This window comes from Haliaeetus leucocephalus, unplaced genomic scaffold (assembly GCF_000737465.1).
Source record: "Haliaeetus leucocephalus isolate CR32 unplaced genomic scaffold, Haliaeetus_leucocephalus-4.0 Scaffold339, whole genome shotgun sequence".
NCBI lineage: Eukaryota > Metazoa > Chordata > Aves > Accipitriformes > Accipitridae > Haliaeetus > Haliaeetus leucocephalus.
In genome coordinates this window covers 24,328,882-24,345,759 of record NW_010972775.1, presented here as the reverse complement: position 1 = coordinate 24,345,759, position 16,878 = coordinate 24,328,882, and the positions used below count along the sequence as shown (strand labels likewise).

Below are 16,878 nucleotides of genomic sequence, written 5' to 3'. Positions count from 1 at the left end.
ATTACTTCACTGTTTCTGGAGACAGAAATGACATCATTATAAAGACTGGGATGTAATGATGGGTGGGTCAGTCCACCTGCAAACTGCTAGGCAGCAAAGGTGGATACTACTGATGCATATTATTGTCTGTATTTGAAAAAGACACGAGGTAGCCTAGAAATACTTAATAGAACTGAGACAAGAGAACAGCATGCTGCACAAACAAAAGGTAAGGCACACAGGAAAACACCATTTAAATTGTGGACATAAACATTCTCACACCTAACCAACCACCCACAGATACACACAATTAGTTGCAAGTGACAAACAATTTGATAAAGAGATTTGCCCAATGAGGTAACATGGTCACATGCAAAACTCACACATCCCCCAAAAGATAAGAAATTCAATATTTGAAGAATCTGACATTCACTCTTCAAAGAAAAATTACTACACCAGAAGCACGTAAGTGCATTTGATTTCCTTTGCCACATTTACACGACATTTCTAGCTCTCAACCTTTCCTTAAGTAACAAGTATTTGGTTGATAATGGGGATTAATTGCAATGTTGTGCAACAATACTTACATCTCTCGGACTCCTCTGTGTCCTTATTGGCCCTATGAATCCCATCCTGAATTTCATCTAGCCAAAGTACAGCTGTTTCATCCTGTGTGTCCTGAAGAGAATATAATGAGAAAAATATACACAGCGTAAGGAGAAAAGTCTCGTTATTTTTGCCAAGTAAAATAACACGTACTCAACAATATCCAATATAGTAGTTTTCTGTATCAGAGGGAATAAGCAGCATTTCAGTCTTTCTAACTGACTGCAACACAAGGACATCACGTGTGTTTTTGACTAGCAGAGACTACTATGGCATTACCAGACTCAATACCTCCTCCAAGTCAAGAACTCTTCTCAGGAAACAGAACAAAGAAGAAATTCTGTCAATGGGAATCACTCTGATAAGCTAAGAGAACACAAGGCTAAGGACTCAGTACTGGTTAGTCCTAAAGCAGTACTTGCTAAGAGGACATGACTTTCCAGAAACACAAGTTAGTCCTTCAACAGAACATGGCTACAAAGAGTTCTTAGAACAAAGAGCTGCCAATTCACGTCTGTGTGCAGAAGCTAAAAACTCTCACGTAATCAATGCCACATCAGGCTGTTCTTGTCCCTGTCCACAAAAGTTCACAAACCTGTACAAACCAGCAAACTAAAAAGCATTGTACATATGTAGCTGCGTGTACATGCACAACAGTCAAAGCCACGTTTCAAAGTCTTAGTTTTAACAGATTACTCATCAAGGAGCAGTGATCACACAGTATTCTGTATTTTGGCTGGGATTTGAAGAAATCCAATCAACTAATGGTACATGAAGAAATTTGAGAAGAGGAAAGATACAAGTGTTTCGCAAGTCCCAAAATATACATAAAGAACAATGATCCAGCAGTTGCCAAGCATAGCTTCTCCCCACCCACTGTTGCTTCCTGTAGGTAACTACTGAAAGAAGTGCTAAGACACAACTGCCACCCCTCTGACAACTCGTTGTACAAACAGAACACAGGAAACATTCACTTCTGCTATGGAATTATAATCACACTGCACAAGAGCCACTATTTACAGTGTTCAGGAGCTTTAGGACAGAGTGAAAATGAACATTTCTTTATATGCCCTCCACATTTTTCCCCACTGTTTTGGCAGGTCTGAAACTGACATGCTTAATGATACTTCATTCAAGAGACTATCATGTCTTTCACAGGCAGGTTTCACCTGAAAGCCCAGATAGTCCCACAAGAGTACCGGCAACAGCTAAATTCCTGTCCAGGAAGTGAGGGAGAATAATCAAAGAAACAACTTCCTCTACTGTAATCTCTACCAGCAGAAGTCAACCCAAAGACTACCAAAATCATCCCATGCTTTTCCATGGATTTACTGTGGCAGGCTTTCCAGAAGGTACACACAGTGTAACATACTACACGGTCTACTGTTTTTCTCCCTCTCTACTCATCACGGGAAAAACATGCATCATCCAGCACTCCCCATTCACATAATCAACTGAACAACATCTTGTGGTGAACTACAATCCTTCTCAGCCCCAAGGTACAGAAATCATTAGTTAGTAAGTAACAGTTGACTTCAAATAGTCACTATTTTCCCCATAATGTTACTTTATAATATGATCTTTCAATTTCTGAAATTACTGCCATACTGCTAGGAGAAGCCCTGAACTGAACATATGCCTAAATAAGGTAATCTCACACCAACTGTGAAGTTACCAGCATGGCCTGGCACAAGCTTAAGCCACACTAAAAAGAGACGATTATTTCATTCTGACTCAGCGGGAGGAAATGCTTCAGCACAAAATGGGTTCCTGAGGAACATTAACCCTTTCAGGGGCATTGGGGAAGCTGTTTAGTGATTTTTCATCAGAAATGTGTACAGTTTTCAGCTATTACCATCACACGTGTTTACCTTTAATAATAAAAAGAAATCAGTGTTCAACACAATCTAGATCTTAGTCTCTATGCAAAATTCTACATTGGTATTAGAGCAATGAGCTCCACAGCAGAAAAAAAAAAAAGCCAAACCACTCTCAAGCCACTGAGAGCAGAGACATCTGCTGCTACTTCGTAAATAGATGAGGAAAAAAAAAAATCAGTATCACATCCAGGCTACTTGAAAATCAGTTGCGTACACATATGTGCACTCTCATCCTCTTTCCTAAATCTGCAAGATGAGACTTGCTCTTCCTCTTCCCATGTTCACCTTCACATTTAGTCAGTGAAAGCAGCAGCTATGTACAAGTAGGTCAAAGTCCTTAGCCAGTAAGACGGACAACTACCATTCAAAAAATCATTAGCGATAAAAGTGTCACCAGGTGAACAACAGGCATCAGTATGCATTTTGCTAGCAGCATGTATTTTGCTTCATTTCTTTTTTCTAATTTATCACTTAACAGGTTTTTCCGCTTTCAGAAACTTTCTTTTTGCCATATATAACTATGCCTATGACTACATTTAACAAAGAACACTAAAAAAATACTTAAGCTTGCAGAAACTTGCATTCAGAAGTCCAGAACTCCTAGAATGAACATGGTCTCCTTGCAAAAACAGATGAGGCATATTATTTCTCTGTAAACAAGATACATATCTCATTCTGGACCTGGGATTAGCTGCAGAAAGCCATCTCGTGCACTTAATATCCTTATACGCATCTCTGTAGTTTGCGAAGATTCGTATGGTCTGGCTGCAAACCTCTTTCTCTAGTACAGAAAGATCCAAACTGTTTGGGTAAGATCAGTTGATGGTATGCAGAATGCCCAGCTCTCCACTTCCAGTTTGATTCCTGGCTTTCAGGAACCAGTAATAAAACCTTTACATCTGTGTAATGGGCTATCACGAGGTGCATTTAATTGCACTCACCTGTGCTTTCTCTCTCTTGGCTCGAAGCAGTGTATCCTGGTAATGCTGTGCTACCTTTGGGGCTACACCCTCCAATTTTGCTGCAGGAATCTGTAAGGCTTGAATAGTCTTTTTGGTGTCCCCTTCATCCAGAGCTTCATTGATAAGACCAATTGCCAAAATCCCTAGGGAGGAAGGCATAGGGGAAGAAATACAAAGTTCCATTTTTGGTCAACAATAATCATAAGCATTGCTTCAGAAGAAAAGTGCAGTTGGTCCTTCCTAAAGCAGGTATTGGCTGAGAACTGCAGTATTTTTAAAAGAAAACATTATTTACTGGTAAAGAAAGCAAGACTATTTCTCTACCTTACAGTAGTCATAATGCTTGTGCACTGCAAATAAATAATAATAATAAAAAAAAACAAACAGAAAAAAACAAACAGAAAAAAACCAAAACATTCAGGGACACCACACGCAGGGACAGAATTGAGTCCTCAGACATCCAGCTCAGAGCCACTAGAAGAGAATTATCAAAGCCCAAATGGCCAGAGTTCATAGGTTACAGTTTTCCAAGGTGCTTGCTTCTCTAGAAAGAAATTTCCACAGGAAGCTAAAGATTTGCATGGGATACCATTTAAAAATACAGTAACTTCATATTTTAGAAAACTCTTTTTACTAAACATATGTAGTACTAGCTGTATTATCAGAGATGGGGATGCCAGTCAAGTACAGTAAAATTTACCATTCAGCTAAATAAAAATAAATATCTTCTAGTTAGCTAAATGCAAACAGAGTCTACATCATACATGCGCTACCTACAGCACCCATCTCCTGCGAATCACAAAATAACTTAGGTTGAGATGGTCCCTAGAGGTCACCTGATTCAATTCCCTGCTTAAAGAAGGATCAACTCAAATCATGGTTTGATCAGTGCAGAACAAGGAGATCTTTTAACGAAAAGAAAGTAAGGAGCTCCATGTGGGAATTTCCATCTTTGGTTAATATATCTGAAGATTGTGAATTCTTCTTCTACACAGGAAAGAGAATCACAAAAGTTTATATGAAAAACAGAACATCTTAGGGAAGAGGTGGTATTTGAGTGGAATAGATACTAGGGAAAAATATACGTTGAGGATGCTGCAAGAACCAGGATCACTAAAATCACTAAACTTTTCAACTTTTTCTGTTGAAAAGCAGATATGGTAACTGTTTGACTTAAGAAAGGGCACAGAATGTAAGTAGTAATTCTCTCTGATTAGTTTGCTAATACAGGCATGACAAGACTACTCCATGAAACAGCAATGTTACAGCTCCTCACTAGAAAGCATTTTTTAATTTGAAAGTATTTACAAGGATAGGGGAAATTAAAAATATATGCTCATATGCCTTGAGGACCTTCTCAGACTAATTTAACTTACTCACAGACAGGAGAGAAAAAATGTCCTTGCATAAGGGCATATATGAAGCAGACCAAAGAATTAAGAAATTCCCCATGTGAACAGCCTATCTCATTACAGGATTTTCTGTACCATTTTTTACAGGATAAGGAGTGTTATAAGAAACAGGGTGCTGGGACTACACAAACTTCTAGAATTCTGCTGTGACCTATTACATAGAAAAGATACTAAGAAACTAACATCTTGGTGTGTGCATGCACCAGTGTGGGTCTGCGTTTGTGTGGTTTCAAGAAATCTGCTCGTGTGACCCAAACAGGAAACCCAGTGTCTATTTGGAGATCCAGGAAACAAGATCAAGATAGCAGGCTCTTACGTTAAAATTTAACCCTCTCTAGAGTGTAAAGTCTTTTCAAGGTGAAACACAACTCACCAACTACACAAGTGGCAGAAGACACCTGTTTGTCTCAGTGTACAATATAAACTTTATCATCACCTCCACATTTGTGAAAAATTTCTCCCCTCTTACTATCCAAGGCTTTGAGCTAAATGTTACAAAAATGGCTTGAAAGTAAATGTCATGCTACTTGCATATGCAGGAGGTTTTCAGTACTGGTTATAACCAAAAATTATGGTCCCTTAATGAAACTGAAGAAAATTAATAGAAAATTAAACAACCTGATACAGAAACTCACAAGGATCTACTTAAGAATAAGTTTGCTTAATTGTGCGATTTTCAAGGACTCATCTATCTCCGCTCTGGATTTTAAGGCAACTAATACTGTATTACAGAAAAGAGAATTAATCCAATTTTCTGTTTTGCTGAAATTTTCATCATTACACTCAATCCCAGTCTTTTATCACTGCTAAAAGACACTTATTAACATAAACATTACTAAAAAGTAGAAAAGAAAAAGAATGCAGAACTAGAAGAAGCATAGAAGTTACGTTAACATCCATTCACATTTCTCAGCTTGCATCAGGAATTTTTTCCTTCATGAGTATTTAAATTTTGGTACTCATACTTGCTGCATACACTTATAACTTCTATGGGTTTTTGCATATTTTCCAATTGGGAATTATTTTTTCTTCCACTTTACTTATATTTCATATTAAAAGGCAACAGCTTTGCAGGGATATTCTTCTTCTACTGGTCAGAAGGCCAGTTATCAGTCATTTCAGCTTTTATAGATACTGGTTTTAACAACTAGTAGTCATACAAAGTGTTAAAACAGAAAATAAAAGCTTCTAATTCCCTGATGGAACTAACTGTAAACAAAGTCATTAACCTCTTAAAATATCAGCACTCTCCATTTCACCTCTAATTTGAGATTTGGGTCCCAATATCTGGACTTAGAATTTGAATGGCATCAAAGTTATGAGATAATTAAATGTTCTTTGAAAAAAGAAAAATCTGTATCAAATGTTTTAAGCAAAAACATTTGAATACATAACTGTTGAACAGAGAGCATTTCAGATTTAACTTTTTGGGGGCATCTCTGTTGATTTATCACTGAATCAAAGTAACTGCAAAAGCTTATTTCTTTGATGCAGTATTTGCACTACTGATCTTCAAAGAAGCTGTAATTTGGAAGTAGTGTTAAAACAGCCAGGAGTTCAAGGACTAAGACCTGCACCCACTGTAGAAGTGCATCTGACAGATCATTACATCCAAGAATCATCAACACAAAGATGGGTAGCTTATCTTGCATTTGCAGGTCAGATTACCCACAGATAAATAGTAGAGGGGGATCCTGGACTGAGTCTGTGGAACTTCCACTAAGTACTGGAAAGGTAAAAAGGCCAAAGCACATTCAAAAGAAGGACTAAAAGGGAGAAGAGGAAAACCTGAATAGGGCAGAGATTGCCGCCAAAGAGAGAACAAGACTTCAAGAAAAGTAACTTCTGCTGAATGCAGCAAATTAGCAAGGAGGGTGGAGTACTCAAAGACTGGGCTACAGTTAACTCTTAATGAAAACAAGTACTACAAAAATCTCAATTTGAGGGATTGAAGCAAAATTAAAAAGATTCTAGACTAATCTTAGACACGGACAGCAGACAATGCATTTTGTTATCAAAAAAGGGTTGAAATTTGCATTGGAAGGATTAACAAACTGTTTGGAGATCCTGATTTCAACACCACAAACACTCCTGCCTGCCTGATCTCTCCATCAACAGTCTTGCTATCAAGCCTTTTATATTACAGACTACGAAGTCTTGCTCACAACTAATATCTTCTTAGATATCTAACATATGACACAACTACAAGACAATCAATAACTTTTTGTATTGACATGCACCTAATTTGAGCACTCCTTATGAGTCTAGCATGAATCGAGCAGAAAAACTTACTTTCATGTTCTTCATGCACAACTATGTTCACACGATCAACACATGACTGGATATCATTCCACGTAATAAATTCATTTCCTTCTGCATGCGTTTGAGCTTTCAGTTTCATCAAATCATCGACATATCTGGCAAAGAACAAAAACCAAAACCAGCAAACATCACATCGCAACAAGCTGGCCAGGGAACACATGAGAGAATTGCACAAGAATTGTACAGAAAGTGGAAGAGGTAGCATGAGGGTTAAAACTGGAACAAATATGAAAAGGGGGAAGAGGAGAAAGAGCAAAGGCTGCATGCAGGATGGTCAGCCCAAATGTGAAATAATCAACAAAATCACTAAAACACTGAATGAGGGTCCAGGGCAAAGAACACAGCGGGTGTATTAGCGACAACCTAATGGTACCACAACACGGCTTTAATGTGAAATCCCTAAGAAAGCGTTGAGAGACAGCACAGAAATCAGACCGGTAAGAAACAGCAATCACAAAAACAAGATGCAAGAGTCAACAGAGATAAAATCAATACTGTAATAAATAACATAGAACGTGATGCGTAAGAGGAAAAAAAAATTCAAAAAGTCACAGAATATAAGCAACATCAAGGACAGACATGATTCCTTGAAATATCCACCTCTGAGAGTTCTCATCCTCAATGTTTGTAAGCCCTGTGACAGGACTGCTCAGTTGTTTCCATACTGTATTCACATCCCCTGAATCCAAAGCCCTATTAATCAGGGCCACAGAAGACAGCATCTCTACAGCAACAGATAATTCTGGATGGGTGAGGTTACCCTGCATACAAAGAGGACAACAAATTAGTTTCACTCGCACTTTACAAACTATTGCTGCACACAGAACAGTCATTGTCAGAACAGACATATAACAAAGCAAAGGGACAATCTTTACGACATAGAAGTAGAAAGATGAGTATCATAAAGATAGAACACCAAATAAGAGATTAAAGTAGAACCTTACAGGGCCAAGTGTCTCAAGATTTAGGGATTAAACTTCACATGAGAAGAGACTGAACATCAAAGCAGTTCTATGAAGACTCAAGACAGGTTTGTTCCAGAAAACACATCTAACAAAACAGACAAGGTAGACCAAGTGATCCATACCAACTTGCAGAAATAAGAGAGAATGTGATACTTACTTCAGGGCTCTGTTGCTGCAAGGTGGCCAGCTCCCTTTGGTAAAGATCTGCAGCAAATGCATAAACCTCTGGTAACTGGGCCTCTGGATTCATCATTTCTGCCACAGTCTTCTCAGCATCACCCATTCGAATTGCAGAATTAATTCTGGCTACTGCTGCCAGCCCTAGAAGTTCAAAGATGTAGCATAAAGAATGAGGAAGGCTGACAGTTGAGTCCCCAGTAATAAGAGAGCTGCTATTCTACTCAATAATCAGATACCTAACAAAAAACAAAGAATAATTCCCTTAGCTACAGGGAATGAGTGAAACTTTCTGATCCATACTTACCCAGTTAGTCCTCCATTACTGCAGACAACTAAAATACATAATGCCTTCTTTAAAATAAAGCTCATGTTTAAAAACAGTTCACCTTTTTGCCTGCTTATCAAAGGATTGTTTCACCATTTCTGTCTTTGACAGTAAGAAGCCTCAAAATTGCAAATTTTTGGATGGATGAGTAGTAGCAACTTCTTCTTCCTGTCTACATCTATCCTGCTCAAGGCAGAAACAGGCACTCTACAGCGGGTACATGGTGGCTAACTTTAAAAGAGCACAAGTAGGTAAACAAATGCCAAGGTCCATGCTGAACAAGTAAGGTACTTCAAATGTAGCCTCCTAGCCTAGTTATTAGGCATTCACTATTTTCCTCTTGTATTCTAAACCCTCTCGCCCCAGATCTATAGTAGTCTCCTTTCTACCTATTACAAATTGAACTAATTGCTCCGGCACAGCCAGAACTGAATATTATTCTCCACAAAAGAGTTCTGCATGGTGTCAGAAGCATCAATCAAAAAGCAATCGGCCATCGCTATCTGCATTGTATTTGCTACCTGATATTTAGAAACAGTTAAAGGTTCTGTAGCTCAAACCAAGTAAGATTTACGTCAATGGTCAGCAGGTAACCTAGTTTTCACACCTCATGGATCAATCCAGATTTCCTTCACAGATCCAGAGCACAAAAACTCATACAAGCATTCTAAAAAAGAAATTATTTAAGGTGGATGCAAAAGTTCTATGTTTCTTAATATTTCAAATTATATGCTGTTATCTCCAGCAGTATTCCAACAGCTGGATAAAAGACACTACAAATAATCAGGGCAACCATCTCTCTTAAATGTTCTTGGCAGCCATGAAGTATTTAAAAACATTCATAACTGTTTGAGAGAGACCTCATTTATCCCCATATAGACCCAAATATTGTGCTGTCTCATCCTTTTGATCACATCCATGGTCACTTTGCTGCAGTAATTTCTGCTGATCCTTACTTTGCTGATACTGTTGTGCTGCCCCGTTAGCAGCATCCACTCCCAACTGCAACTCTTCCTTCTGCAGAGGACCTGTAAGGCCAGCCTGAGAAAAAGAAAAAAACAGGAGGGTGAAATGATGTCAGCTTATTCACTTCCAATAGCTTAATAAAAAGAAAAAAAAAAAAATCCAGCTTTTCCTTAAAACACTCTAATGCCACATAGCTTCTGCAAACAAAGAATGCCACATATGTGAGGAAGACAGAAATTGCTCACTAGATTCTCAGTTCATATGCTGAAAGACTGTATATGTACAACCTGATGCCTTTTACAGTATTAGAAGTGCAGCCCCATGAACACAGCAATTAAAGGCAAGACTTAGCTTCCAAAATTATAAAACATTTAAGACAAAGGGAACAATTATGTGGGAAAAGACTCCCTGCACATGAGCTGCATGCTGGAGTGAAATTAGTAATTGTGTAGTTTGCCATGAAGTGATACATTAATTAATGTTCCATTTTACCTCTGAGCAATGAAAGAGTTAGCAGAACATCAAAAATGGACAACATGCTTCTTGGACTATATGGTACCACTTGAATACAAATAGAAAACGAGACTGAGTGACTGGGGAGCAGGAGGACTTGAATAACTTGGGTAGTAGCCATACAGGTCATGACCCTTTGTATAGTTCACACGGTAAAGATGATAATTCTCCAAAAGCACCAACAGACCACACTTACGTAACAAGACATTTCAATTACATTCTGGAAGAATGTGCAATCTGACTTCGCAGTTTAGAAAACAGCTCAACTTGTCTTTTGTGGCTACTAAAAAACTTGGTAAAAATCCTCCTGCTCCTATTTCATCCCTAGAGACATCATTGGACAACTATGGAGAGTTTCTGCCACACCAAAGCTTGGGAGGACTTTTTAAAAAGCCTCCACTTTTCCTATTTTATCTTAATTGTAGGTCCCAAGACACATAGCTTGTGAAGATCTCTCTTCAGTGATAAACAACAAGTCTTCTGAATAGCAACAGCTGCGGGGCTGCCTGTGCTGTAGAAGTCCTCATACTCCCATAGAAGGGTATAACAGCAATACACACACCCTTCAGCTCCATCATTCACGCAGAAACCCAGGTTAAGGAACACTCACAAAGTATAGCAGTACACTGGCTGACAGGAAGAGTATCCCAAAACAGCACATTCACTATAAAGGAATTATTCTTTAAGGAACATCATCTAGCTATTGACCAAACAAATCTTGCATCACAAAAAAACCCCAAACAAACAAAAAAAAAACAAACCACCACACCAAAACCACACCCAAATAAAATAAATAAGCAAGCAATCAAGAACAGTTCTGAAGTACTGCTGTATGCCTTTCAGATTGAGGAATCCTTCTGAACACAAAAAAGCTGCACTCCAGCAGAAAAAGCTGTAACAGTCTACAAAAGAAAGGTATTATGTACCTATATATATAAACATATATTGATGCAGATAGATTTTGCAGGGGTTCAGGGAAGAGGACATGCTAAATTACTAGAAATGTGATCCTAAATAAGCCCTATGCAGAAAGTGTCCCAAGTTGGAGAATATATGAGGTCACATGAGATAGGTACAGCCACACAGCCAGGCAACTCCTACTGCAGCTGCATTCAGTCCTGCTCCATAATAAATTATATAGCAGTTGAGAAGTTGAATGAGCTGCGCTAAAGTCTGACAACAAAAGGATAGGGGCCCTGTTTGAAAGCTGCTTCCTAGTTAGGTACTACAATTGAGTCCCAGAAACTTTAAGGCGGAGAGTTTCTTCAGCCCCAGAAAGGCCTACATTCTAAGTGAGACTGCTTAAAATGACACAATCACAGAATAGTTGATGGTAGAAGGAATCTCTGGAAATAGTCCAGTCCAAACCCCTGCTCTACAGCAGGTTACCCAGTACCTCTGCAGAAAAGCATCTGAGGGTCCTGATGGACAGCAAGTAGAACATGAGTGAGTGAAGTGCCCTGGCAGCAAAGAGGGCTAATGGTAGTGTAAGCTGCATTATAGGAGGAGCGTTGCCAGCAGGTCAAGAGAGGTGATCCTTCCCCTCTACTCAGCACCAGTGAGGCTACACCTGCAGTACTGTGTCCAGTTCTGGGTTCCCCAGCACAAGACACACATGCACAGACTGGGAAGAGTTGAAGGAAGGGTCGCTAAGATGATTAATGGACTAGAGCATCTCTCCTATGAGGAAAGGCTGAGAGAGCTGGGACTGTTCAGCCTAGAGAAGACAAGGCTCCAGGGGAATCTCAGCAATGTGTGCAGCTGTCTGAAGGGAGGGTGCAAAGAAGATGAAGCCAGACTCTTTTCAGTGGTGCCCCATGACAGGACAAGACGCAACCGGCACAAACTGAACCACAGGAGGGTCTCTCTGAACATCAAGAAACACTTCACTGTGAGGGTGACCAAGGAGCGGCACAAGTTGCCCAGAGAGGTTATGGAGTCAAAAGCTATCTGGACTTGATCTCGGGCAACCAGGTCTAGGGGACCCTGCTTGAACACGCAGGTTGGACAAGACAAGCTAACTCGAGAGACCCCTTCTAGCCTCAACAATTCTGTGAGTCTAACTGTGTTCAGTTGAGCTTTGAGTATATCCAAAGACAGAGACTCCACAAACTCTCTGATCAATTTGTTCCAGTGTTTGATCACCCTCTGTAAATGAAGTTTTTTCTTATGCTTAAGTAGAATTTCCTGAATTTCAGCTTGTGCCCACTGCATTTTATACTGTCACTGTGCATCACTGAGAAGCATCTGGATCAGTCTTTATTCCCTCCCATCAGTTATTTGAAAGCGTTCTTTTCCCAAGGCTCAGTAATCCCAGCTTTCTCAGCCTCTCCTAATATGTCAGATGCTCCAAGCCCTTAATCAGTTTCTCAGATGTCACTAGACTTGCTGCAGTATGTCCATGTCTCTTGTCCTGCGGAGCCTCAGAAGTGGGTGCAGTACTCCAGCTATCATCTTCACCAGCACTGAGTAGAGGGAGAAGGATCACCTCCTTCAGCCTGCTGACAATGTTCTTCCTAATGCATCCCAGGACACTGCTGGCCCCTTCCTCTGCCACAATTGTATATTCCTTGCTCTTCATCAAGTCATTGTCCACCAGCACCCCATATCCTTCTTTGCAAAGCTGCTTTCCAGCCAATCTATCCGCAGTCTGTGCTGCTTATGCATGGGGTTTTTCCTCCCCCAGGCACAGGGCTTGGCATTTGTCTTTGTTGAACTTCATGAGATTCTTAATGGCCTATTTTGGTCCCTCTGAATAGCAGTGCAACCATCTGGTATATTGACTGCTCCTCCCCGCTTTGTATCATCTGCAAACTTACAAAGGGTGCACCTTGTCCCATTTTACAGGCCAATAGCGAGGATGTTAAATAGTATTGGTCCCAGTACCAATCCTTGGGTACACCGCTAGTGACTGGCCTCCAGCTGGACATCATGCTGCTCAACACAACCCTTTGAGCCTGGCAGTTCAGTTATTTTTCAGTCTACCACACTGTCTACTTACTTAGCCCACACCTCAACAATTTGTCTGAGGATATTATAGGATACAGTGTCAAAAGCCTTGCTGAAGTCAAGATAAACATCCATTGCTTTCCTCCCATCCACCAAGCCAGTCATCTCTTTGTAGAAGCCTGTTAGATTGGTCAAGCATGATTTCTCCTTCAAAAATCAACACTGACCACTCCTAACCACTCTCCTGTCCTTCATATATTAGGTAATTGTTTCCAGGATTATTTGCTCTATCATCCTCCCACAGATTGAGGTGAGACTGATAGACGTATAATTCCTTAGATTCTCCTTGCCCTTCAAGACAGGAGTGACATTCACTCTCCAGTCCTCAGGAACCTCCCCCAATCTCCCTCAACTTTTAGAGACTGCCTAGAGTGGCCTCACAATCACATAGGCCAGCTCCCTCAGCCCTCACAAATGCAGCCCACCAGCTCCCTTGTCCAAGCTGTTTATATGCTCCCTAACTTGATCCTCCTCTACTGAGGGGTAAGTCTTCCTTGTTCTATACTTTCCCACTAGTGTCAGAAGCCTGGGATTCCCAAGGGAAAAATCTTATCAGTAAATAAGAGGCCAGAAAGGTATTCAGTACCACAGCCTTTGTGTTCCCTGTCTTCTGCTCCTGTGCCCCATTCAGCAGTTGTCACAAGTTTTCCCTAGTCTTCCTTTTGCTGCTGATCTATCTATGTAGAAGTCATTCTTGCTGCCCTTCATGTTCCCTGTCAGATTCAGGCCCAGCTGGGCTTAGACTTTCTTAATCCCACCCTACATGCTCAGACAGCATCTCTATATTCCTCCTGAGTCACCTGACCCTGTTTCCATCCACCTCTTGTATGCTTCCTTTTTCTGTTTGAGCTTTGTGGGAATTTCTTTGGTTCATCCATGAAGGCCTCCTGCCACTTTTGCCTGACTTTCTGCTCATCGCGACATGCCATCCTCAAGCTTGGAGAAGATGATTGTTGAAAAGTCAATGAGCTCTCCTGGATCTCTCTTCCAGGATCGTAGTCCACAGGATTCTTCCAAACAGATCCACGAACATGTCTCCAGGCTCTCCTGAAGGCCAGGGCTGTGACTACACTTTTTACCGAGTTCCCTCCTCTCAGGATCGTCAACTCTACCATCACGCCATCTCATAGTCACTGCACCCAAGGCTGCCCCCGACCTTCCCATCTCCAAGTACTTCTTTCTCATCTGTATTAGGTCCAGCAAAGGACTTTCCCTCATCCACTCCTCATTTACATATGCCAAGAAGTTATCACCAGCACACTCCAGAAATGTCCTCGATTGCTTGTACCCTCCTGTGCTGCCCTTACAGCAGATCAGGCAGCTCAAGCTCCCCAGGAGTGAGGCCTGTGAACACAAGGCATCTTCCACTTGTCTGAGGAAGGCCTCACCTACTTCTGCCTGATCAGGCAGCCTGCACATAAAATCCACTAAAGAGTTCGCTTGAAATGAGAAGCCAAGGTTAACCTTAGTTATAGAATCATAGAATCATTTAAGTTGGAAAAGACCCTGTCCTGGTTTCAGCTGGGATAGAGTTAACTGTCTTCCTAGTAGCTGGTATAGTGCTATGTTTTTGAGTTCGGTATGGGAAGAATGTTGATAACACATTGACGTTTTCAGTTGTTGCTAAGTAATGTTTCGTCCAAGTCAAGGATTTTCCAGCTTCTCGTGCCCAGCCAGCAAGAAGGCTGGAGGGGCACAAGAAGTTGGGAGGGGATGCAGCCAGGGCAGCTGACCGAAAGTGGCCAACGGGGTATTCCATACCATGTGACGTCATACGCAGTATATAAACTGGGGGGAGTGGGGGAATCGCTGCTTGGGGACTAACTGGGCGTCAGTCGGTGGGTGGTGAGCAATTGCATTATGCATCATTTGTATGTTCCAATCTTTCTATTATTACTATTGTCATTTTATTAGTGTTATCATTATCAATATTAGTTTCTTCTTTTCTGTTCTATTAAACCGTTCTTATCTCAACCCATAAGTTTTACTTCTTTTTCCTGATTCTCACCCACATCCCACTGGGTGGCAGGGAAGTGAGTGAGAAGCTGCATGGTGCTTAGTTGCTGGCTGGGACTAAACCATGACAGACCCTTAAGATCGAGTCCAACCATTAACCTAACACTGCCAAGTCCACCACTAAACCATGTCCTGAAGCACCGTGTCTACAAACGGTGTATGGTGGGATTCTCCACAGCGAAAGCAGTATATGCTTACCTGATGGGTATTTATAAAACACAAATATCCACATTATTTGGGCACTGACAACAGTAAAATGAGAGGGAAGACAAACCTATATTACAACGGTTCTATACGCACACACGAGTTAATATTTTAAGGTTTGGTGAAAGTATTTTAAGTATACATACATACAAGCATTATATTGGCCTTTCATATGCAGAGATGAAAACTAAATGATAAATATGCTTACTGTATGCTTCTGTCTCTTCGCATTAACTTTTTCAAACCAACACTAAACTGTAATGCAGGTATATAGCAAGTGATTAGTATGCAGTGGTATGATGAAAAGGGGAGGGCAGGGGAAAAACCTTATGAATCAGGCAGGGTAATCTAGACTTTTCCATACCTCCTGTTTCTGCTGTCTATCACTCAAAAACTGCTTGAAATACCAGTCACAATTTTCTTGTAGCAATCCTCGGAGTCCCAGGGCTGGTGTTGCCAAAGCTTCATACAGTGCTAATGAGTCTCCTCGTTCCAAAGCTAGGTCAATCTTTGATATGGCTGCATGTGCTAGCAACAGTAAAGCAGAGTTTTGAGAGAAACATTACCTGAGGAAGTCCCATGGTTTACATAACCTACTGCTCAGAAAAAAAAAATAGTCGCTAGACCCGATAGATAGCAAGTTAGGCATGTAATCTGAAGGGAAGACTTCTAAAGTCAATTGCAAAGTAGTACTTGAAAAAGGGGCTGAAGGTTGGAAATAGCATGCATTACTCAAGATGAAGAACTGAGGGGGCCAGCGACATGGACAATCCATTTCCTAAAGGAAGGGCAACAGAAGTCAAAATGAATTCAGCTTACAACTATTTACTAATGATGAGCAAAACAAGCAAAGAAACAAACAAACCCCAAACACCACCAAAAAAAACCACAAAAACAGGGGAACTACCTTCCACTTTTGTTAGCATTACAGAAAGTGAGGAAGACTACTCCAATTAAGACGATTACTTTAGCATGATACCTACTGTTCACTTTATTGATGTTTCCCTGAATCTCAGCTTGAGTCAGAAGTTCTTCATACACATCTCTCTCTCTCTCTGAATTTTCTGAGGCAATCTGAAGATGAAATAAAAACTAATCAGTGTTTCTACAGTTTCCTTTGCCCTCATAGATCTTCTCATTGAAAAAGTCAGGGAGCATAACTGTATATCTATATAGAGTTGTGATAGGTCATAGATCGGCTACCTCTACACATGCAAAAAGAAGCCCTAGAAGTAAATACATGTAAAGTAAGTATACTCACACTCTGATACAGACAGCCCAGAAACATCTTATTTCAATGTAATTGCTCTATATGAACACACAGTAGAGCTCCACAACACAGAAAGCAGTACACATAGCTAGCCATTTGATACACAACATTCTAAAACAACATTGACCCCTTCTGAGAGCATCAGTCAGTTTTGCTCATCATTTCATTGTTTGGAAAAATGTATCTATATTGTATGAAAATAGAGGGATAGCATTCCCAACATATAAAGGCTGACATGAATTCTGTATTCATGCGGCCCATATTTCAGA

General features: G+C 40.5%; 1 protein-coding gene across 1 annotated transcript in view; it reads right to left on the bottom strand.

Annotated features, from left to right (window-relative positions):
- The window catches only part of IQGAP1 (IQ motif containing GTPase activating protein 1), a 75,131-nt gene that overhangs the window by 24,036 nt on the left and 34,217 nt on the right, over positions 1 to 16,878 (bottom strand). The window contains exons 9-16 of the mRNA XM_010572220.1: positions 16,323 to 16,413; positions 15,704 to 15,867; positions 9,588 to 9,672; positions 8,284 to 8,447; positions 7,762 to 7,922; positions 7,132 to 7,256; positions 3,407 to 3,570; positions 567 to 657 (exon numbers count right to left, since the gene is read on the bottom strand). Of these exons, the coding sequence (XP_010570522.1) occupies positions 567 to 657; positions 3,407 to 3,570; positions 7,132 to 7,256; positions 7,762 to 7,922; positions 8,284 to 8,447; positions 9,588 to 9,672; positions 15,704 to 15,867; positions 16,323 to 16,413 (1,045 nt within the window). The remainder of the gene's footprint in view (positions 1 to 566; positions 658 to 3,406; positions 3,571 to 7,131; positions 7,257 to 7,761; positions 7,923 to 8,283; positions 8,448 to 9,587; positions 9,673 to 15,703; positions 15,868 to 16,322; positions 16,414 to 16,878) is intronic.